Genomic DNA, 23,549 nt, shown 5'->3' with positions numbered 1-23,549 from the left:
TAGACATGACAGCACACAAGGAAAAAAGTTCTAGCTTTGGCCATTCTTCCTTGGCTGATTTTCTAGCCATAACAGGATCTTTACAAAGGAACACATTCAAAAGACAGTATTTTTGTAGTCCATTAGAATAGATTTCCTACAGGAATCACTTCAAAATTCTCTCCCTCTGCAATTGAAACAGAACAAACTTTCATTAACATTAAGATGGTGAGTACACATCATGGCCAAAGATTGCAGTTGAGCTGACTGTAGGAGCAAAGCAGGGAGAGTACATGGATTAAGTGTAACAAAAGGAGGCAAAATTAAATGGGAAAGAGTGACAGCTGTTGTGGGTGGAAAGGAAGCTGAAAACAAACCGTAGGAGGAAAAATGGAGACAAATCCTGACTCTCATCCAACATGTTTTACTGTGTTTCTAGGTTCAAAGCCTGCGTGTCTTAGAGATGACACTTCCCAAGCTCCAGCATCATTCTTTGGAGAAGGAGGTCATTCCTATTTCTCCAGTCCGCTGTTCTTCGCCAGAAGTTTCTTGTACAGGGCTGGGACGTATGTCCATAATGTACATCCCCAGCCTACACTGTGATCAATCCTTTAGACCGTCTGTTCGGTGCTCATAGCAACAGCAACGGGTGTTGGACAGGCATCAGGACAGTAAGGATCTAGAAGAGGGAAAAAGTAGAGGGTCATTGGGTATTTATGTCTTTCCTGATGCTGCATCTGTTGAAACAGGTAATCTATCAAGAGCCCTAGGAACAAGGAGCAGACCCACAATGACACTTGCATTGCTGCAGGCCAGGAATGGCAATCTCTGGTTGCCTGGGAATACACTCTTTTTTTTTTGAGGGGGGAGGAAGAATCAAGGGCCATAACAAGTGAGGTGAGGATGAATCCATCTATTATGTGAAGCCTGTTTCATGGCTTACACCGTAGGCTTCACGTGTTCCACTTCACAATCACAGGAGGGGATTCTAACAGCCACCGAAATATGTTTCTGGGTTGCTAGCAGCCTAGAGACTTTAGGTTACCCATCTCTGCCAAGGTTAGAGCACAGAATGTAGGATGCCTGTATGCCTATTTTGGGGGTTAGAACCAGGGAACTCCGTCTTCTGAGGATACGGAAGAATCTGACAAGGCTTTGGAAATCAATTCAAGGCACAGCACTACAGGCAGGAAGGTGTAAGCATGAGACCAGAGACTCCAGAATCATTTCCCAAAACAGAGAATAACAGCATTGTTGGGGAGAGGTGAAAGGAAAATGCCAAGATATTTAAATTTATAACTTGAAAGTGAGAGTTGGGTATTAAGTCAGAACCCAGAGTTATAGTTGACTGATTGGGGAGAGCTGGCTACTGCATAAGGCAATCTGAGCTGAGATTGGTTGCCTTGAGTCAAAAGGGGGCATTTCCTTATTTCCCGCCTTTTTTGCCTTGTATGTTCTCTGTGATTTACCTCATGAAATTCCTGCTGTGTTGATTTACCTGACTATGCTCCTGTTTTGCCTCCCTTATTTACTGAAATATATTTATTTATTTAAAAACCACAAGTTCTTGTTAGCGTCTCTGACTCCATTTGGACACAGGCTGTGCAAACAGCCTGCGCAATTCCCTAACAGAAAAGCTTCTTGAAGTAAAGGTCTACTAAGACGTCGTTTCTGAATAAACCTGCATCCTTGAGGAGATACAGGAAAAAAAAAAAAACTGATGGAGGATTATAGCTTCCAGGATGAAGCTTGCCAACTGGAAGTAATCCAGTCCTGGAAACAATGACAGATAAATTTATTGGACTCATATTGTTTTTTTGTTTTTTTGTTTTTTGGTGCCCTTTGGCAACTGAAACTTTTGCTGCTTACATCGCTGATTCTGCACATTTTAGTCTAAACCTCCAATTCCTAACGGTCTCATAAATAGGGAAGTCCAATGTGGTGATGTTAAAAAAATCAAGATGGTAGTAGGTGTGTGATGGAAAACCTGCCCATTTTACATGCATTGAGGGATTTGATATGTAAAAATGGGATGTGGCTTCAATTGCACAATTGTAACAAATATTCTGACCCACCCATCCATCTCTGGCAAATGCTTCCGTTGATAAAAGAAAGATTAGCTTATTTATATTGTCCATCTGATTCTTCACCAGGGATAGGTGAGCTTGCAAGAAAGCTTGTGGCTCAATTAAAGCAATCAAACTAAGAACTTACATTGCCACTCTGATTGCTTCCGCTGAGTCGCGCCCAGCCGTCCTGTTCAGGATAACCCATTCCCTCCTAAATAGGAGGGATACGGGTGATCCTTTGCAGGGCAGGGCTGAGGACTACGTCCAGTTTCTCGCGGATAAAGTTGCTCGGTTTCGGGCGGACTTGGACTCCAACCCTGCAGAACCAGCCGAGGCACTAGGGGATAATCTGGTAGGTCATCGCTGGATTGAGTTTCAGGCTGTTGCCCCTGAGGACGTGGACAAGGCCATGAGAACTGTAGGTGCCTCCACATGCGTGCTGGACCGGTGCCCCTCCTGGCTGGTTGTTAACAGCAGGGAGGTGACACGGGGCTGGATCCAGGCGGTTATTACCGCCTCCCTTCGGGAGGGGGTCTTTCCCCCCGCTCTTAAGGTGGCGGTGGTGAGACCCCTCCTGAAGAAACCATCTTTGGATCCAGCCGTTCTAAACAACTATCGTCCAGTCTCCAACCTCCCCTTTGTGGGGAAGGTTGTTGAGAAGGTGGTGGCCTTTCAGCTCCAGCGGTCCTTGGAGGAAGCTAGTTATCTTGATCCATTCCAGTCTGGCTTCAGGCCTGGCTACAGCACAGAAACCGCTTTGGTCGCATTGACCGATGATCTCTGGAGAGCCAGGGATGGAGGCCATGCCTCCATCCTGGTACTCCTGGACCTCTCGGCGGCTTTCGATACCATCGACCATGGTATCCTTCTGCGACGACTGCGGGAGGTGGGGGTGGGAGGCACTGTTTTACGGTGGTTCTCCTCTTACCTCTCGGACAGGTCGCAGTCGGTGTTAGTCGGAGGGCAGAGATCGACCCCTAGGCCCCTAACATATGGGGTGCCGCAGGGCTCGGTCCTGTCCCCCCTACTTTTTAATATCTACATGAAACCGCTGGGCGAGATCATTCGATGGCACGGGATAAAATACCATCAGTATGCGGACGATACACAGTTGTATCTGTCCGCCCCGTGCCAACTCAATGAAGCGATGGACGTGATGAGCCAGGGCCTTGAGGCTGTTAGAGACTGGATGGGGGTTAACAAGCTTGTGCTCAATCCGGATAAGACCGAGTGGCTGCTGTGCTTCCCTCCCACTAATTGGCCAAGTGTTCCATCTCTCAGGCTGGGGGGGTCAAATACTACGCCCCTCAGACAGGGTCCACAACTTGGGAGTCCTCCTGGACCCACAGCTGACTTTTGAACACCATTTGTCAGCTGTGACCAGGGGGGCATTTGCCCAGGTTCGCCTGGTGCACCAGTTGCGTCCCTACCTGAACCGGGAGGCTCTCACAACAGTCACTCGTGCCCTTGTGACGTCTAGGCTGGAGTACTGCAATGTGCTCTACATGGGGCTGCCCTTGAAGAGTATTCGGCGACTGCAGCTAGTCCAGAATGCGGCCGCGCGAGCGATCGTGGGTGTACCTCGTTTCACCCACATAACACCTATCCTCCGCGAGCTGCACTGGCTACCTGTTGATCTCCGGGTACGCTTCAAGGTGCTAGTTGTCACCTACAAAGCCCTTCATGGTATTGGATCTGGGTACTTGAGAGACCGCCTACTGCCAATTACCTCCACTCGACCAATTAGATCCCACAGATTAGGCCTCCTCCGAGTTCCATCAGCCAGTCAATGTTGACTGGCAACCACGCGGAGGAGAGCCTGCTCTGTGGCAGCTCCGACCCTATGGAACGAACTCCCCGTGGAGATTCATACCCTCACCACCCTCCAGACCTTCCGCATAGCCCTTAAAACCTGGCTGTCCCGACAGGCCTGGGGCTAAAGACCTTAACCCTTCCTGAATAGTATGAATGTTGTGCTTTTAACGATGTATTGTCTTATATGTAACTTGGTTTGTCCTCCCCTCCCCCTGAACTGTGAGCCGCCCTGAGTCCCCCCAGGGAAAAGGGCGGCATACAAATAAAGTATCTTATCTTATCTTGTAGGTTTGAGAATGAAAACCTCTCCTATAATAAGAATTTACATGCAGCAGCCCTTACTACAGAAGAGGTGGGCACCTTTTCTGCCCCACGGACTACCTCTGGAAATAGGTTGGGGTCAAAATGATCTTATACAGGTAGTCCTTGACTTACAACCAATCATTTAGTGGCCATTTGAAGTTACAACGGTACTGAAAAAAGTGACATGACCATTTTTCACACTTAATGAATGTGCAGCATCCCCCGTGGTCATATAATCAAAATTTGGACCTTAGCAACTGGCATAAATTTATGACAGTTGTAGTGTCCCTGTGATCAAGTTTTGCAACTTTCTGACAAGCAAACCCCATGGGGAAGCCAGATTCATTTAACGGTGTTATTAACTTAACAACTGCAGTGATTCACTTAACAAGTATGCCAAGAAAGGTTGGGGCAAAATTCACTTAATAACTGTCTTGTTTAGCAACAGAAATTTTGGGCAACAGGTACAGGTAGTCCTCAACTTACAACCACAATTGAGCCCAACATTTCCGTTCCTAAACAAGACAGTTAAGTTTTGCCCCATATTATGACCTTTCTTGACCTGTACAACAGGATCGTGAAGAGGGAAAGGGTCCTTCGAATACTCTTCCTCTAAACCTCTCCTTCTTTGCTAGTAATGATGGCTTGTTAATTCTTCATATTAAGGAGTATCAGCTGAGTAATGTGGAAAATAGGTGTTGCTCCTGCAACTCATCTCTGTAAAGGGCAAAAAAGGGGCAAATGCCAATGTCTGTGTGATATAATTATGCAACTGTTACAGTTCAAGACATCCAACACTAGTATCTAAATCATGGCATATTCATGATGATGTCATCATGTATATATTGTCATTTTGGCACCATGACGATTTGTTATGGAATCCGCTCAGCTTCTGCCAGACAAGCTGGCTACAAAACAACAGCTACAGATCCAAGTGACTCAATCAAGGGCAAAAGACTGAGTGCTAAGACGAAAAATAAAAAGGTTTTCTGAGAGTATAAATTCATATGAGATGAAGCTTGCATGCATACTCACCCATGAGAGCTTAGATGTGATCTTCTTAATTAACGCAAGCAGCAATTGAACCATCAATGAATGTCAGAGATTGGATGCATACATTAGGCAAATCTGTGGCTGGCTAAACTGTGATTCAGTGCATCTCAGAAAAAGAACCACTAAAGTTACAACATTTCTTCAGCCAGGTAATTAGAAAGAAAGTTCTATAATTTTCAAGCAAATTCAATCAACCTGATCATTTAGGCCAATATTTCTCACTCTTGGCAACTGGAAGATATGCAAACTTCAACTCCCAGAATTGCCAGGCTGGTATAATGAGTAAAGAATCATGGGACTTGAAGTCCACACACCTTCAAGTTTCCAAGATTGAAAAATACCACTATAACATTACTTGGTGACTCTTTTATACTCACCCCTCTACATATTAGCTCTTCCTTTGTCAGAGCTTTCTGAAGGTTCATTGCAATGATCTCAATCAAAACAGAAAAGGGGAAAAAAAGCTCCCCTTTGGCATACTTTTTTGAAGCACTCTTACATCTACTTCACTGATGAATGACCAACACCTAGCAGCTGAAATGAAGGAGAAATGAAGGGTAGGAAATCTCCCAGAACTAGGCTCTTTCAGTGTGACCAATTTACTATAGACAATCTTCAATTTATGACCCTTCGTAAACCATAAGGGTCATAAAACAGATCATCACTGTGACTGACCTGATTTTGATCTTTCCTTGCAGGGGGGTCATTAACCTAACAGGGTGGTTATAAAGTGAATATGTTTTTTTAGCATACCCATTATTTGCTATGGACCGTTTTTTGCAGAAAAAACGAGGGAAATGTTGGTTTCTGGCCAAAACATTTAATCGTGCTCAAATGACCAGAGATGGTGCAAATGACCATAAATATAGGGCATTTGCCGAGTGCCCAAAACGTGATCATGTGACTGGGGTGTGTGTGAGTGCAACCATCCAAACTTCAGAACTGGATTGTAGGTAATTTGCGGGTGGGGGCCTCTGTCATGACTTCAAATGGTCTCCAAATGTCCAGTTATATCTGTCTCTATTTCAGAGGCGATAGGGTTTTTACACTACTTTGTGGTAGGAGGGGAAGATTAAGAAGAAAAGTTGTAGATAGGCAAATTCCTCTTAGGACTGAAAATCTAGACATGCAGCAATTGCAGTTTTTTTAATGGGGGGATAGACTTCTCCAAGTCTCTTCCTTGCTTAGTTCCTCACCTTTGTTTCTTTGTGGAACTGAGCCCGGCTTTCCTCAGGGACGATGCTGTAGGGTATGAAAATATCCAAATGATAGAGCTCAGGATGTCCCCGTAACACAATACGGTCTTCTCCAAGGTCCAGTTCAAGATTTCTCGCTGAGATCTGCAGTAGTGGTGAAGGTGAAGAGAAAAAACACACTTAAAAAATGCAATCGGTTCCAGCACCTGGGCTTGAGTTGGAACAATAGGTGCTTCCTTGTAAACCCCATGCTATGGAATTACCATTTCAGGGAGAGAGATCTTTGCCACTAGACGATTGGGGTGACTGGTTGATGGCTCCGCCACTATGGTGAATTCAGGAGCTGCAGCAGGGCTGAGACAAGAGCAGAATAGACTTAAATTAGATAAGAAGAGCTGTGCCCAAGGCAGATCGGCAACTACTGGCAAATGCAGAATTTGAATGGCTTTTTGTGAAGCAAAACTGGATGGAAGATGAGGAAATGGACCAGGTTAGATAGCACATCTGCACTCCATACCACAACATTTTAGTGCTGTGTACTAAGTGCAATTGGGGGGAAAGAAAATCCATATGCTATTCATATGATCCAACAATTTAATCCAGTGTTTCTCTAAGTTGGCTTGAAGATGTGTGGACTTCCCATGGCTAGTTGGGGAATTCTGGGAGTTGAAGTCCACACAACCTCAAACTGTCAAGGTTGAGAAACATGATTAAATGACTCATGCCCATTTCTTTGACATGGTTGTTAAGTGAATTACCTAAATCAAATCTGGCTTCTCCCATTGACTTTGCTTGTCAGCTTGCTGGGAAGGTTGCAAAATGGCAATCACAAGACCCTGGGAGGCTGCAACTATTATAAATACATGCCTATTACCAAGTGACTGAAAGTGTGAGAACTGGTCACACCTAATAATAGAATAACAGAATTGGAAGGGATCATAAGCGGGAGATCCTATACCATTCCAGACAAGTGGCTATCTAGTCTCTTCTTAAAAACCCCCAATGATGGAGCACTCAAAACTTCTGAAGGCAAGCTATTCCACAAGTTAATTGTTCTCACTTGTAGGAAATTTCTCCATAGTTCTAGGTTGATGTTCTCCTTGATTAATTTCCATCTGTTGCTTCTTGTCTTGCCTTCTGTTGTTTGGAAAATAGACTGACCCACCAAATATTGGAACACTACTATGTCACCCCTAGTTCTTATTTTCACTAGACTAGACAAACCCATTCCTGTAATTGTTCTTCATATGTTTTAGCCTCCAGTCCCCTAATCATCATTGTTGCTCTTTTCTGCTTTTTCCCCAGAGTCTCAACATCTTTTTTATAATACGATTTGACCGGAAGTTCTCCAGCTGAACAGACGTGGGGGATATGAGCTCTGAAGAGCCTCACATGAACCGTGTCTGACAAACCAATTCCGAGATCCTTTTTGGATAAGAATCCACCTGGAGGGGGGACCAAGAAGGGGCAACATCTCATCAGACCCACAGGGAGGCAACAGTCCCTCGCAGGTTGGAGATTTGCCCTCCGAATAGGGGCGGCAGCATGGCAACATAGCTGCACAAGAAGCTGGTTTCCAGCCAAAGCAACTGAACAGGAGCATGTGGACGAGATGAAAGACTGTTAAGAAGATTCATTTAACCCACAGTCATAAATCTAAACTTGGAAAAGGCAAAGAATTTTGGGAATAGAAATAATATTAATAGACAGATCTGGATTTTGGCAAAAGGAACGAAAGGAAAAATGGAGGGTTGACACACTACCCCCCCCCCAAAAAAGCCATTTGTTTGAAACAATTTGGACAGAAAGGGAGAAAGCAGAGAAGTGATGAACCCACTCAAATACAAATTCTAAATTTGGTTTTGGATTTGAAATAGAAACTAAGCATTCTGAGGTGATTTACTTTGTCCGAATTTCTTCTAACTAATATATCTTAAGTAACTCCAATTAATGAGAGGTGGCAATGCAACCAGGAAGAAAAATCAAGGAAAAATCACTATTTTCTCACTGATAACTGATAACCTAATTTGCCTGTGTGGGAGATTTAATTAACCAACTGCCATAAATCAGAATGGGGCATTGGTTCTTACCTGATACACTCCTTCTCTGGGCAGGTGAAGACAGTGGTCATGCATGGATTAACTCAGCCAGTAACCAATAGAACTGAGTCTACCAAAGTGATGTCATCGCCTCTGAGGAGTGCCCTCCCGCTTTCTTGACGAAGGAGATAAGTAGATTGCTGTGCGCTATTCAATTGCTCTCAATCCCTTGATGCTCCAGCATTTCTCCCAGATCTCCCTCTGCGAACTATGTCAGAGCCTGAAAGGGTGGGGATGACCGCTGTCTCCACCTGCCCAGAGAAGGGGCGTATCAGGTAAGAACCAACGCCCCGTTCTCCAAAGTTGGTGGAGACAGCAGTCATGCATGGGACGTACCAAAGCTAGGCCTGCCCCCGGGTGGGAATGAGACTGGGCCAGGAGCTTGAAGTGGGAAGAACTTGTTGAAGGACCCGCCGTCCGAATGCCGCATTTACTGAAGCATATCTATCCACCTTATAATGATGGATAAAGGGAATAGTAGTAGTCCAGGTGGCCACCCTGCAGATTTCCTCCACCGAGGCCTGCCTTGTCCACGCCACCGACGTAGCCACACTGCGTGTGGAATGCGCCATGATGTTGGATGGAGGAGTGAGGTGATGTGCCAGGTAAGCTCTTGAAATGGCAGATTGGATCCAGTGCCCAACCACTGATGGAGAAGCTTTTAGCCCCCTATATGTGGGATGGAAAGACACGAAGAGAGCTTCGGTGCGCCTGAAGACAGCCATCTTGGCAATATAGATCTTAAGAGCACGTCACACGTCAAACTGTGCCATTTGCGTTCAAGTCTGTGAGAAGGATTAGGACAGAAATTTGGAAGAGTGAGGTCTAGAGATCGATGAAAGGCCAAATTTACCTTTGGAACAAAGGTGGGATCAAGATGAAACACCACACGGTCCGGGTGAAATGAGCACAGGTCAGATCAGATGGAAAGGGCCACCAATTCCAATACATGCCTTGTTGATGTGATGGCCACCAGAAAGGTTGTCTTCAGTGTAAGATGATGCAATGAGGCTGACCTGAGAGGTTCGAAGGGCGGTTCAATGCAAAGTCAAGGACCTTGGCTAGATATTATGAGGGGAAACGGTGTACGACAGGAGGGCAGAGATTAGATGCCCTTAATGAAGAGGCGGACAAGAGGATGCAAGGAAAGAGGCTCATCCCGGTGAAGTGAGAGAACTGAAGAGAGAGCTGACACCTGTCACCGTAGGGTGTTTGGCGAGAGCCCTTTATCAAGTCCCTGTTGCAAGAACTCCAAAACCTGGGGGATCAAAGCCTCCAGGGGGTTGGTATCTCAAGAGCGGCACCAAGTAATGAAAGTCTACCACGTTGATTTGTAAATTCTGTTATTTGCTGAGAGGCAAGAAGCCTGAATAGTCCAAATTACAGTCTCAGAAAAGTTAGCCGCCATCAAGACTGCCCGCTCAGTCTCCATGCGGTCAGGCGGAGCCAGGACAGGTCGGAGTGGTGAATGGACCCCTGATTAAGAAGGGACGTTATCATTGGATGACGCCACACTGGGCCTGAGAGATTGACCAGATCCGCATACCAGGGTCGGCGCGGCCAATGAGGGGCAATTAGGATGAGTTTGGCCTCTTCCTCTCTCATTTTCCAAATCAGCCTCTGTATCAGGGGGAAGGGAGGGAAGGCGTACAGGTGAGGCCACCTGCACCTTAAGGCGTCCGTCCCTTCCGCATCTGGTGTCGTGTAGCAAGACAGGTACCTGGGCAGCTGCTTGTTGGATGCTGTTGTGAATAGATCTAGCACCGGAGTCCCGTACCTGGATGACAGCTGTCTGAAGATGCGATGGTTCAGGCTCCACACTGCAGGGTCGATTGTTGTGCGGCTCAACTAGTCTGCCCGGATATTGTCAGTGCCTGAGATGTGTTCAGCGTGGAGAGAGAGAAGATTGGCTTCCACCCAGATCCCTAGGCAAAAGGCAGACTCCATGAGAGATACTGCCCTCGTCCACCCTTGGTGGTTGACGTGCGCCTTGGCCGTTGTGTTGTCTGTCCGACTCAGCACGTGTGTGTTGAGAAGTGAGGATTGGAAGTGAAGGAGAGCCAAATGAATGGCCCTCAACGCTGTGAAGCCGCGCCCAAGGAATGACAGAGAAGCATGAGACCATCTTCCTCAGAAAGTGAGACAGCTGGAGAAGAGTGACCAGCTGTCTCCTCTGCACCTCGTTGGCCAAGTCTCTGAGGCTGATCTGGCGTTCCTGAGACAGGAAGACCTTCCCCTGAGAAGAATCAATGAGGACTCCCAAGTGGACCAGGCGTGAGGTGGGGACAAGGTGGCTCTTCTCCTGATTGATGGAGAATCCCACCGCCTGAAGCACCTGTAAGGTGTCCTGGAGATTCCAAAGAACCTGGTTGTGTGACCTGGACAACAGGAGAATGTTGTCCAGGTAGCACATAATCCAAATGAGTCTGGCTCGCAAGTAGGCTGCTACGACTGACAGGAGTTTGGTGAAAACCCTTGAGGCTGATGACAGCCCAAAGGGGAGGGCCCGATACTGAAAGAGACGACCCGCATAGACAAAGCGTAGGAACTGTCTGGGTTGCTTGTGAATGGGCATGTGGAGGTAAGCCTCCGTAAGGTCCACTGATGTGAGCAGATCGTGTTTGCGCACACTCTCCAGGACTGACAGGAGAGTGTGCATTTTGAACCTCCTGTACCTGATGAATCAATTGAGAAATTTGAGATCGAGGATTGCTCTCCAGCCCCCCGAAGACTTTGGCACAATAAAGAGACGAGAGTAAACCCTCGTCCCACCTGGCCTGGAGGCACAGGTTGAATGGCCCGAATGTGGAGCAGATGATGGATGGCCTGCTCTACTAGGAGCCTCTTGTGAGGGTCCCTGGAGATTGGGCATGTGACAAAGTGGTTCGGAGGGCTGGAGCGCAAGCCCAAGAGAAGACTGAATCTGATAGTGGACCTGACCCATGTGTCATTGGTGATATCGTCCCAACGATCGGCAAAGGCTGCCAGACGTCCCCCGATTGGGAGATCATACAGGGAGTCACTTCTGCCTCTTATAGGGGCGGTTGGTATTGTCCCTGAATGATTTTCTGGGCTGGAATCTCTGGTTGTTTCTGCCTGATCTGTTGGAGAAGGAGGGGCCCTGTCTGGGAGGAGTCTGACGTTGCAGACGGGAGTTGGAGAAACCCCCGTCTTGTCCACGAAAGGGCTGCCTACGATAAAAGGACTGATTCCGACTCTCCTGCTTCTTGGTGGCTGGTTGCAGGACTCTCCACTTATCCTTGGACTCTACTAGTAGAGATTCTAAGGGAGGACCAAAGAGAAGGGAGGAGGAATAGGGAGAGGAGGCCAGTCTCCACTTGGCTTGGGCCTCCACCTGCCACTGCTTCAGCCAGAGGAGCCGGCGAGTGGTGATAGAGGATACTATAGCTTTGGACATGAAACGGGCCGCGTCTAAGGAGGCATCTGCGGTGTATTCTAGGGCCGCCTTCAATTTGTTAATGTCCCTGCGAGCCCTAGAATCCCGGGCCAGAAGTCTCCCTTGAAGTTGTCTTAGCCATAACAGAGCAGAGTGAGTAAAGAAAGAAGCTGATGTAGCTGCCCTGATGGCCCAAGCCGAGTCCCGATGTCCCTTGACCAGAGTTTGTTCTATTCTCTTGTCTTCAGGCTGAAGAGCCTCCTCAGGAGCTGCCGAGGCTGCGTTAGGAGAGGACCAGCTAACTACAGGTAAGTCAATAGAAGGTGCCTCTAGAGCCTTGGTGAGTTCTGGTCCCACGTTATACAGGCGCTTGTCCAAGGTATTGGGAGGGGGCCTGTACCTGGTGACCCCCATTGGTTCTGGACCACGTCTATGAGGTCTGGGCGATGGAATCACCTCCTTTTCCACCTTAGGCTGGATGAAGAGGGGGTCGGTGGTGTCTGCCTTGTCCGCTTCCATTCCCTGAGGAGCCTTGGGTGAAGGGATGCTAGCAATCTTCTTGGCCTTAAAGAGACCGAAAGCCAGCAGGTTTAAAGAGACTGACAAAGGTAGGTGGGTCGGGGGGAAGGACCTTGTCTTCAGAAAGATCTGAATCTTGTGCAGGGCATTCCTCCTCTCCGAAAACCAATGGTTGGCTGGACATGCCAGGTAACTCATGCGATGAAGAAGCCGAGAGATCACCATTCCTGCGTCTGAAACCAGAAGAAGAAGAGGACCTGCGTGGAGTAGAATGGTTAGCAGACCTGTGCTTAAGTCCTGCTGCTATGCCTTGTACAATGGCCTCAGATATGATATCAGCCATGCCAGGTGATTAAGAACGGTGGCGGGATGGGAGAAAGATATCCTCTTGGTACAAAGGCTCCCCATCAGGAGTGATGCTCTTGCCACCCTCGGATTCATCCCCACTACAGGCCAAATCGCCCGTGCCCCTGGCTTCCTCAGGTTGGATAATGGATGCTGCAGGGGAGAGATCATCCTCCGAATCAGAAGATAGGTCAGGAGGAGGACTAGGTTGAACAGTCCTCTGGGGCTGAAACAGATGGGATTCCATGTATTTGGTCTTGCCCCTGGCCTTTTTGGGAGGAACCTGAGTGGCATTGCCATCTTCCTGCGAAGGTGGATTGGCTGTGGTCCTGTGACTAGATCTGGGAGCCTTGGAAGAGGGCTCAGTGGGGGGAGCCTCTGGGGCAGGTCTGCACTTATGGGTCCCGGATGAAGGCAATTCGGTGGTGAGAGCAGAGGCCAGGGTAGTTGGAGGAACTTGTGGCTCATGGGCAGGAGAGGAAGCCATGTCCTGTACACGTGACTTGTTGTCCTGAAGGAGAGTCAAAATGGCCATCGGATCTTCTTTGCGCCAAAACAAAATGACCACTGAGGCTACAGAGCCTATGGGCCTGGCGCCATGAGGTAGCTGAGGCCACAGAAGGAACGAGGGCAGTGAGGGCTCTGAGGAGAGGCTGTGGAGGAGATGGCGGCGGCAGCGGCGGGAGTGCTTAGTAGCGGAGGCGGTGTGTGGCAGCGGCGTTTGGTGGTGAGGCAGAGCCAGCAGAGGCGGCAGCGCTAAGCGGAGCCTCCAACGGCCAGTGCTAGGCAGCGCTGAGTCCAGGAAAGCCTTTGCAATCCACAGGCGAAGTCAAGAGGCTGAAGCCTACAAAGAAAACCCTAGCAGTCCCTCTCAGGAAGCCCTGGGGCTAAATGAGAGCCCTAGTTCCGAGAGGAGCTATTATCGACGATCCTGTCCTTCACTAGGAATTTAGAAGTAAATTTTTTAGAGAAGTCAATTAAAACAGATTGAGGTAGCCAATTCAGCAATTTTAAATAGTTGAGGCCAGAGCAATTAGCACAGCCAGTTCCAATCAAACTGAGTCTAAAAAAGTGGGAAGACACTCCTCAGAGGCAATGACATCACTTTGGTAGACTCAGTTCTATTGGTTACTGGCTGAGTTAACCCATGCATGACGACTGTCTCCAGCAACTTTGGAGAACTTGGAAAAGCAGGAGACGAAGAGAAACATACCTGCATGCAAGTTTGTTCCAATTAATATCTTTTGAGCAACCATAACCAACGAGAGGTGGAAGGTAGCAAGGGAAAAAATAATAATAAAATCAAGAACTGATTCAGTTCTTACCTGATTTAGTTTTCTCAGGTACTAACTTTCACAGTGTTGATAACTTAACCTCTGTGGTCCTCATTTCATATTTAAGAGATTCCTAAGGGGATGTGCATAAATGCTCTAAGGTGCCTTTCATCCCTGTCACATTTTAATTTTCATATTTACCTCGTTCTAATTTGTAATTCTTGTTTGACAAATTAATGAACAAATATATATGCTATCTAGAAACCTTGGAGATGACATCCAGAACAACAAGAGAGAATTTTTGGGGGAAAAGATGTGTGTCAGAGATCTAACAGCAAAAGGTGGTGGTTTAGTTTAAGGAAGACCACCACCCACCCACCCCAATAAAAAACAAACACACCTGCTCTGTATTTCCTGGATGATGGGCTTGGATTTAGTGCGGATATTCTGTTCAGATATGGAGCCCATAAACTTCCTGTTCTTCAGAATCCGCCAATCTGAGAAGGAATACAAGCAACTGTGTCAGCTGGTTACTATAGAGGTAACAAAATGAAGGAAGAGCAAGGTAATGCTGCCAGAGTCCCCTTAAGACAGCTTCTATTCAGGGAACCACCCCACCCACCAAACAAATGCTCTCCTTGCTACAATTCTTATTTTCTGTACCTTGATTGCTGATGTCCATCTTGTACTTCTCTGACAATCCTTCCATGGCTATGGTAAGGAAGAATTCTTTGAGAAATTGGTTGCTCTTGACATTGGCAGAGATAGGAGAGAAAATTGAGAAAGTTTGAGCCCCCGTTTCCCATGACTGTGTTAAAAGAAAATGGCTTGAAGATTGCTTTCCCCAGTAAAATCCTGTGTCTTGGGCGTACACTCAGATAGGACTACTGTCGGTGCAAACCACCAGCGTTTACATTAGGGAGGCATACATTCAGCTTCCTGTTGAGCTGAAAAAGGAAACTGGATGAGCACAGGAAGGGAAGATCCCAAACCCGCATTAAATAAGACTCACCTCCATTCTATTAAAAAAGTTGGTGTTGATGGTGACATCGTAGGCTGTGCAACCATTACCACCTGAAAGGACGAAAAAAACATTAAGATGATTCCTAATAATTCTTCCATAGGTCCACAATGCACACCAAATGTGCATTGTTTTTAGTTGCTAGTTGCTCTTGAAGGGATACAATTACATGGTATTGTCTCCATGTAAATCCATTCCATATGACAAATAATAGAAAAAAGTTTGTTTTTCAACACCATTTCCTCTTCAGTCAGGATAATTAGAAACGTATATAATAATGCATTTGTATTCTGTTGTAAATTTTCTGCATAATATAGGATAGATTCTGAATAATCCACACAACAACCAAAGAAGACAACAGTATTGTTATTCTCCACGACAGCGATGGCAAACCTTTTTTTGCTGGCGTGCCATAAGCAAGGGGAGTGCGGGGGGGTCGTGCCTGGGCGTGCTGCACCCATAATGCAATGCGTGACACACACACACACCCAGCGTGCATCCGTGCATGACAGGCGCGACCCCCCATTTTTTGCATGCTTTTTTCACCCTCCCTAAGCTCCAGAGGCTTTATAGGAGCCTGGGGAGGGCAAAAACAGCACTTTCTAAGTAGTTTAGGGAGTCAGCATATTGCCTACAACAATCTGGGTTCCCATTTAGACCTCTAAAGGATGGAAGGCCGAGTTGACCTTGAGCTGGTAAGGATCGAACTACTGGCAGTGCACAGAATCAGCTGCAATACTGCATTGTAACCACTGCACCACTACAGCTCCTGCCTTATAACTATTCTAAGACACCTGGAGTCACTTATATGTAAATTGGGCATCTACTGTATATATATATATTTGTTTAATAATAAGACATTTCCTAGATTATACCATTCATCTCAGCACTAATCAATTTTCTAATGAGTTGACAACTCACTCTTGTCCACTTCTGCATGGGGCTCCCCCAGACTCATGGGGATCCGGAAGGTGGAGGCATTCTCTGATTCAATGAGGCAACCCAGCTCTTCGTTGGTTAGGTCAGGTGGTGAAGGGATGTGTGGAGACCTGCAGACATTGACAAAAATCTTCTCACCAGAACTTGTGTGGGTTTTAAGGCAGAATCCTAGGCAGGGAAAAAATGGTGCAAAATAAAGATGTCACACATGCAACAAAAACTAAAAAGTGATAAAACCTTTCTTGCGATTTGGCAGACCAATTTTTTTCCCTACCTTATTGTAGGATTCAAATATAAAGCAATGGGATACAAGTGGAAATTGAACCTATCCACCACCAATTAGTTCTACTGAAATAAAGCAAGAAAAGACTCTTTGTGTACAAGTTCAGAATGTCCAGGATCACTAAAACTCTGTGGACGCTATAAAATGTTATAGATTAGGCTCAATTGAACAATCCCTAGCTTACCCTATCCTACCCTACCCTACTCTACTCTACTTTATCCCAGTGTTTTTCAACCTTGGCAACTTGAAGATGTCCGGACTTCAACTCCCAGAATTCCCCAGCCAGCGAATGCTGGCTGGGGAATTCTGGGAGTTGAAGTCCGGACATCTTCAAGTTGCCAAGGTTGAAAAACACTGCTTTATCCTATCCTTCTACTCTGCCTCTGTCCCACCCACAGCAGCATAGCAACTGGAACTGATATTGTTTCTAGCTTTCCAAGTTTCCCTGCAAAGCTTCTTCTCTTTTGTTGTATTTAAAACTATTTTCCCCTTTTAGATACTAATTTTTTTCCCTGGTGCAGGCTAGGAATATCATGTAAAGTTATTTTTGTAACCGTCTTTTTTAAAAATTCAGTGTAGAATATAAACATAGATAGTCCTTGACTTATGATTGGATGTGTTTGAACTTACAAGGCACCTTCCCAGAACTATTTACAGTCCTTTTTCAAAGTTACAATGGTTGCATGATCGCATTTTGGGCGCTTGGCTATCAGCTCATTTATGTCTCTTTGCCGTGTCCTGCAGCCATGTGACAGCAATTTGCTAGAGATTTTTTCCCCATTGGGAAAAATGGATTCACATAAAGACCATAGCATTTAACAACTGGGGTAAAACTGGAGAGAAAGAGAGAGGGGGGGGGGAAGGGAGGGAGGGAGGGATCGATCCAGACACATGATGCTCCCACTTAAAGATAATTCTGGGCTTAATTATAGTGGTAAAGCAAGGACTACCTTATCATTCTCTTATTCATAACTTTTTTCCCTTTCCCTGTTCCCTTTAAGATTGTAACATCCCCTATAATCTCGCATCCCTCTTGGAAACAAATAAGGAAATGATGGAGAAACAAACAAGAGAAAGAAGCAAATTGTTGGGGAAATGAGCAAATGTGTGCCGTAGAATAGGAAAGGTGAAGAATTTCTCATTTTCATGTAGATCTGAGAAATCTTCTCCAATATCTTAGACCTTTTTGACATTCCTTTTATTTCTTTTGGCATGCCACCTTTTTCTGCAGTATTTTTTTTTTTACCTGGAAGGGGGCGGATGGGTTTGGATTCTGCTGGAGAAGGCACGGAGCCCTGGATATTCTGCGCTGCCTAGGGAGAGAATGGTTGGATGTGTTTATGAATCCTGTGTGCCCCAACCTGTCAGCAACCACACTCTTTTATATTTTTCCCTTTTTCTGATGGCTAAAAGAAACCTATTGGGAGACCCTTTGGGTCCTCCACAGCAATTGAAGGGCAGTTCTACTCTGGAGGTGATTGCTAGATTGACAGCAGAACTCAGCTACCCCCTCCCCTCCTCCCACACTGTTCTCGATTTGAACCAAGCTTTAAGGACAAATGTATACAAAGCCAGAATTGAGAAGACAGCAACAAACAGTAAGTAGGACTATGCAAAGTAAGACAGTAAGTAAGACCATGCAAAGAAGCTGAAGAAACAATGGATAACCTGGTAAGCTGCTGAAAGATTGCACAAGTTGACTACAAGCAGCGGCATGACAAAGTAGCAACAATGGTGCATTGGAAGATCTGCAAGAAATATCATTTGCCTGAAAGCAAGAACTGGTGAGACCATAAAGCAGAGAAAATCATAGAAAATGAAGAAGTTAAATTGCTCTGAAACTTCAGAATCCAGACAGGCAGGCATCAGCCACATAACATCCCAGAATTAACAGTTGTTAATAAGAAAGACAAAAAAGTCTGGATAGTGGATGTGGTAATGCCTGGAGACAGCAGAATAGAAGAGGAAGAACTGGAGAAGATAACAAAATACAAAGACCTACAAATAGAAATAGAATGACTATGGCAAAGGTTAGCAAGGGTAGTACCAATAGTAATAGGCGCCTTGAGTGCAGTCCCAAAACAACTGGATCACCACTTAAACACCATAGGCATTGGCAAATTTGCCATCTGTCAATTGCAGAAGGCAGCTTTACTTGGAACTGCTTCTCTCAATATAACAACTACTTGTAAAACTGCATACATATGCTAAATTGATATCAATGTCACCTAGGTCAGAGTTCCACAATCTTTTTGGAATCTTTTAGTTCCTTTATAAAAATGCAGTGTCTTGTTCATGACAGATATCTGTCTATTAACTCTATTTCACCAAAAAGGTTTAAATTGCTTTTATGAAAATCAACTGCTTCTAGAATCAGAAAAACAACATATCTTTGTAAGATCATGACTTCACTACTGTGTGTCTGGAATTGCCTATAGATGCATAATTTAATTTAAAATCATAGTTCTGTCAAATTGCTGACAAGAATAGTCTTGAACAAGAAATGAAGATGTCCTTCCAAAAAATTCCATTTCTTGAACAAGAAATGAAGATGTCCTTCCAAAAACATAGCCTTATCTATATTTGTTGAGATGGTTCAGGGGCAGCCCCCCTCCCCATTAGATGCCAGTCAAAAGAAGTGGATTGTTGCAATATTTATGGCCTCCAAAACCACCAATGGTTTCCATAACCACTTTTCGGAGCTTCTTATCTCCTCTGACTTGAAAAATGATGATATGCTCTTCCTTCGAAGGGGGGAAAAACTAAAAAAATGTCATGTGAACTATAAAATAGGAACATCATAGAAACATAAAAATCCAAGGGCCTCCTAAACTCCCTTCAATGTACCATGCACAGCCACACTGCAGCCTTCAGACCACCCAAAGACATCACATTAAAAAGTCAATATTTCGATTTAACGTGGCAAGAGGGGAGAAATAACTGAATGGTTAAGCTGGGAGTATATTAAACTGGATGGATTTAATTTACAGGAATATTAAATGTTTTATGAAATCTGGATCAGGCGCTCCCTCAGCCTGAATTTCTACTGCAGTGGTTCCCAAACTTGGCAACTTTAAGACTTGTGGACTTCAACTCCCAGAATTCTCCAGCCAGCAGAGAATTCTGGGAGTTGAAGTCCACAAGTCTTAAAGTTGCCAAGTTTGGGAACCACTGTTCTACTGTAACCTGATTCTGCTCTCTTTTGTATTTTGTATTTGTATTTTATTGGTCTTGTATGCCGCCCACTCCCGAAGGACTCCGGGCGGCTCTCTTGTCACAGAAGTCCTGTTTCTCTTGCAAAACAACCCAATATTTTTCTTAAATATGAGCGAAACTGCAGCAAACACACCTGAAGTAAAAGGCGATTGAATTCCTCTTCCTCCTGTTCTCCTTGTAATTCGGCCGATAACAGCGACTTATCTGTAACTGATGCCATGTTGAAACCGTTGGGCCCAGTAGCGTCTACAAAATAAAGGGAGATTTAAGAACCAAAATTTAGGGGGAAAAAGTGACAAACTATAAATCAGATTTTTCTATCTTCAACCAGTCAAAATGTTTTGGACTATTATAATCACAGTACAGGTAGTCCTTGATTTACAACCAAAATTTATGTTGCTAAGTGAGAGAGTTAAGTGAATTTTGCTTCATTTTATGATCATTCTTGCTGGTTGTTAAATGAATCGTTGCAGATGTTAAGTTAGTCGCACAGTTGTTAAGTGAATCTGGCTTCCCCATTGACTTTTCTTGTCAGAAGGTTGCAAAGGCTGATCACATGACCCCCCCAGGACACTGCAACCATCATAAAGATTAATCAGTTGCCAAGCATCTGCATTTTGATCACATGACCATGCAGATGCTGCAACAGTTATAAGTAGGAAAAATGGTCATAAATCATTTTTCTAGTGCTCTTGTAATTTTTGATCACTAAATGAACTGTTGTACCTCAAGGACCACCTATAGTACAAAATTAGGGGTGTTGTTATTCAATAGGCCATCATGATGTTTACAAGGTTAGGCAAAACTTGAGCTCTTCAGCCAGGAAGAAAATTGCCTAAAACACAGAGACTGATTTTTAAAAATTGATTACAGTGCTTATACCTGCCCCTCAAATCTTTGAAAGGTGCAGTGAGGAAAGTCTAATAGGATGGACTCCCAAGAAAAAGCCTTTGCTTATCCATCCTTCCCTTTTTATGAACTTAGAGGTCTAAAACATAGCCGCAATGTTTCCTTCATGGAATGGCAGCAGGGTAACAAGGCAGAGCCACTTTAGTGGAATGGTTAAGACATCAGCCTAGAAACCCAAGGATGGTGAGTCTTGCCTTGGGCACGAAGCCAGCTGAGAGATGTTGGACCAGTCACTTTCTCTCTGCCCTAGTTAGCAAGCAATGGCAAACCACTCTTGCAACAAAACTTCGCCAAGAAAACTCTAGGGACGTGTCCAGGCAGTCTCTGAGAGCTGGACAAAGGGGGGAGGGCAGCAGAAATGCTGAAAGATTTGACAAACATCAGGGAGGATAACAAAGAGGTTTAGAGTCCCTTGAATAATAATAGAATAAATGATATATTTTTAAATAGCCCCTTTTTTTACTTTTGCTACTGAAAACCAATGCAGCCACCTAATAGAAAAGTTACCAAAATGTTAAAACTGCAATTTCAGTCCATAGAAGGAAATCACAGAAGATCCAGGCATCTCCAACTGGTACATTCTTTGTACCATTCAAACCAGCCTCCAACTGATAGCAATAGCAGACTTACCATATTTTTTCGGAGTATAAGACGCACCAAGCTTTTGAAGAGGAAAATAAAAGTTTTTGCATTCTGCAAACCTCCCAAAATGACCTGTTTTTCACAAAAACAGGCCCATTTTTCATTAAAAAAAGGATAGTCTTTAGGAAGCTTATAGAGTGCTCCTGGGGGCTGGGGGGGGGGGTGTAAAATTGAGCAAAAAAACAACAGGCTGTTTTTTGTTCATTCCTGCCCTCCCCAGCCCCCAGGAGCTCTCTGAAAGCCTCCATAAGGCTATGCCCGGCCATTTTGGTGAAGGGGGCAGGGTTCCGGGAGGCAAAAAATGCTGTATTCAGCGTATAAGACACACCCAGATTTTCAGCCTCTGTTCTGAGGGGAAAGGGTGCGTCTTATACTCCGAAAAATACAGTATATATCACTTCATAGAGCTTTACAGCACTTTCTAAGCAATTTACAAATGTCAACATATTGTCCCCAACAATCTGAGTCCTCATTTTACCGACCTTTGAAGGATGGAAGGCTGAGTCAACCTTGAGCTGGTCAGGACTGAACTCCTGGCAGTGGACAGAGTCAGCCTGCAATGCTGTTTTCTAACTATATGCGCCATCATACCACCATATATCTTCTGATCCTATTGGCCCTGCTTTTTAACTCCATTATTTATGGCAGTAGTTCTCTATCTGTGAGCTGTGGAACACCCCCCCCCCCCCCAGGGATCCCAGGGAGTCTGCAAAGCTTGAAGTAATGTTATGATTTAAATCTCGAGTTAAGTCTTGGGGAACTATGGCAATAATCCATGGCCACACAAGATATTTCAAGGGGGTCCATAGTGAAGAAAAGGTTGAGAACTACTGATTTATGGCATCAACACCTCCCTTTCCTCCAAGAAAATTAAAAAAAAACAGTTTATTTTTTCAGTCTTACAATATCGTTGCAGCACTGACTACAATAAGCAACTAGTCCATTATTACTTAGCAACCTAAATAAATAGAACAACAACTCTATTACAATCTGGCTATACTCTGATATCTATTTGAAATTTCTTCCTTTTCTCCTACCTCTGTTACTAAAAGCTCCCATTCCTTTGACCCTCAAATGAGACTAAAACAGAAAAATCGTACAACCGATGTTAGGAGTCCAAATCTGTCATCACCTCTTAAAAACCACAGTAAGCTTAGTGCAATTGATTTCCTATGGAAATGAGTACAGGCAGGTCTCAATTAGTACAAGTAATAAATCTCACAAAATGGTTGCATTATTCAAATTTGCACTATGTGAAGGATATTTCTCTGGAAAATAGGATAATTTCTTTAAGATTCTCATTTATCCCTAATGTTAAAACAAGTATGAAAGCAGAGCCTGTTTGGTCTAGTGGTTAGTGTTGAAGACAGATTCCTAGATCTCCCTCAGGCATGAAAACTGCCTGGTAACTTTGGGTCAACCCACCTCACAGGGTTGTTGTTATAGAGAAAACTAGCTGGTAACTCGGGGACATTTATCTGTGTTTGTCAAACACGACCTGGCATCAATTATATAAATATAAATATATAATATGGATTAAAAAACTACAGATGGGATTAGAAAAAAGAAAAACATTTGAAGAGATCAGAGAAAAAGTGACAAACAGTAATAATCAAGAGCAGGAAAGAAAAAAAAATCTAAACAAGCAACTTCTGATTTCTTTTATGGTGGTTACAAGCATAATTACCACCACTTTCGCCTTTCCAAATTATATATTAGCAGTTCAATTTGTCCATTTTCCTCAAAAAGCCCATGAAAGGTTTCCAGTCTTTTATAAAAAGTGTGACCTGGTATCAACATATAAATCACATTGCTGTTAAGTTAAATTTTGCACTATTTGAACTCACACTAATCCAGACCTACTTGTACAGTTTACATGACTGTTAGGTGAACGACACACACTTGTAATTTTGTCATTTTGAAATTGCTACCTCTCAGTAAAAACAATGATTTCCAGCTCGCATGCAATGGAGAAGCAACTCATGGCTCCACTCTCTCATCTTTGCTGTATTGTATTCTTTTATAGAAATGGGATAACGAAGAAGAATCCCAATCGAGAAAAAAACAAAAATTGGCCTGGGCTCACGCTTTTTACTCACACGATGTAGAAAATGTGCTGTAGAGAGAAAGCAGTTTCCTTTGCTTGCAGGGTTAATTACATTGAAATACGCTCACTCACACCTAAGCGCAGGGGTTCGGGCAACGAATTCCACCCTCTCAGTTTACTGAGAGCCGGGACGGAAAGACCGCCCAACTTGCAGAAACTCCCCGCTCGTTGCGTTGCGCTCACCCGGAAGATGCTTTATATCAAGATAAGCATAGACGTACTAATTTAGAGAAGTGAGTCGTACCGGCAATGTCAAGACAAAACTCCTTGATATAGAAGGGATTTATAATTTCTATTTCTATATTTATCCGGCATTGCTTTGGGGCTGGATTTTATCCCAATGTCTGATAGCCCCGCCTCCATATTACGTGACTAGAGCGGTA

At 44.7% G+C, this 23,549-nt stretch overlaps 1 protein-coding gene across 3 annotated transcripts; it reads right to left on the bottom strand.

Annotated features, from left to right (window-relative positions):
* Positions 1-387: 387 nt before the first annotated feature.
* Positions 388-23,336, bottom strand: PIH1D1 (PIH1 domain containing 1). Of its 3 annotated transcripts, none has more exons than XM_087713840.1 (10): positions 23,159-23,336; positions 19,642-19,754; positions 17,539-17,605; positions 15,992-16,177; positions 15,062-15,123; positions 14,713-14,797; positions 14,450-14,546; positions 6,679-6,769; positions 6,416-6,559; positions 388-658 (listed from the first exon to the last, which is right to left on the bottom strand). In XM_087713840.1, the coding sequence occupies exons 2-10, from the start codon at positions 19,726-19,728 to the stop codon at positions 611-613; spliced, it is 867 nt and encodes a 288-aa protein (XP_087569966.1). In that variant the 5' UTR covers positions 19,729-19,754; positions 23,159-23,336; the 3' UTR covers positions 388-610. The 3 variants fall into 3 exon arrangements, with proteins under 3 accessions (XP_087569966.1, XP_087569967.1, XP_087569968.1); XM_087713841.1 differs by having other exon boundaries at positions 23,241-23,334; XM_087713842.1 differs by lacking the exon at positions 6,679-6,769.
* Between the last annotated feature and the right edge of the window lie 213 nt (positions 23,337-23,549).

This window comes from Thamnophis sirtalis, unplaced genomic scaffold, assembly GCF_051295495.1.
Source record: "Thamnophis sirtalis isolate CommonGarterSnake01/CBP01778 unplaced genomic scaffold, rThaSir2_p1.2 scaffold_4, whole genome shotgun sequence".
Lineage (NCBI taxonomy): Eukaryota > Metazoa > Chordata > Lepidosauria > Squamata > Natricidae > Thamnophis > Thamnophis sirtalis.
The sequence above is the reverse complement of the archived record's forward strand: the minus strand, read 5'-3'. Positions and strand labels throughout refer to the sequence as shown.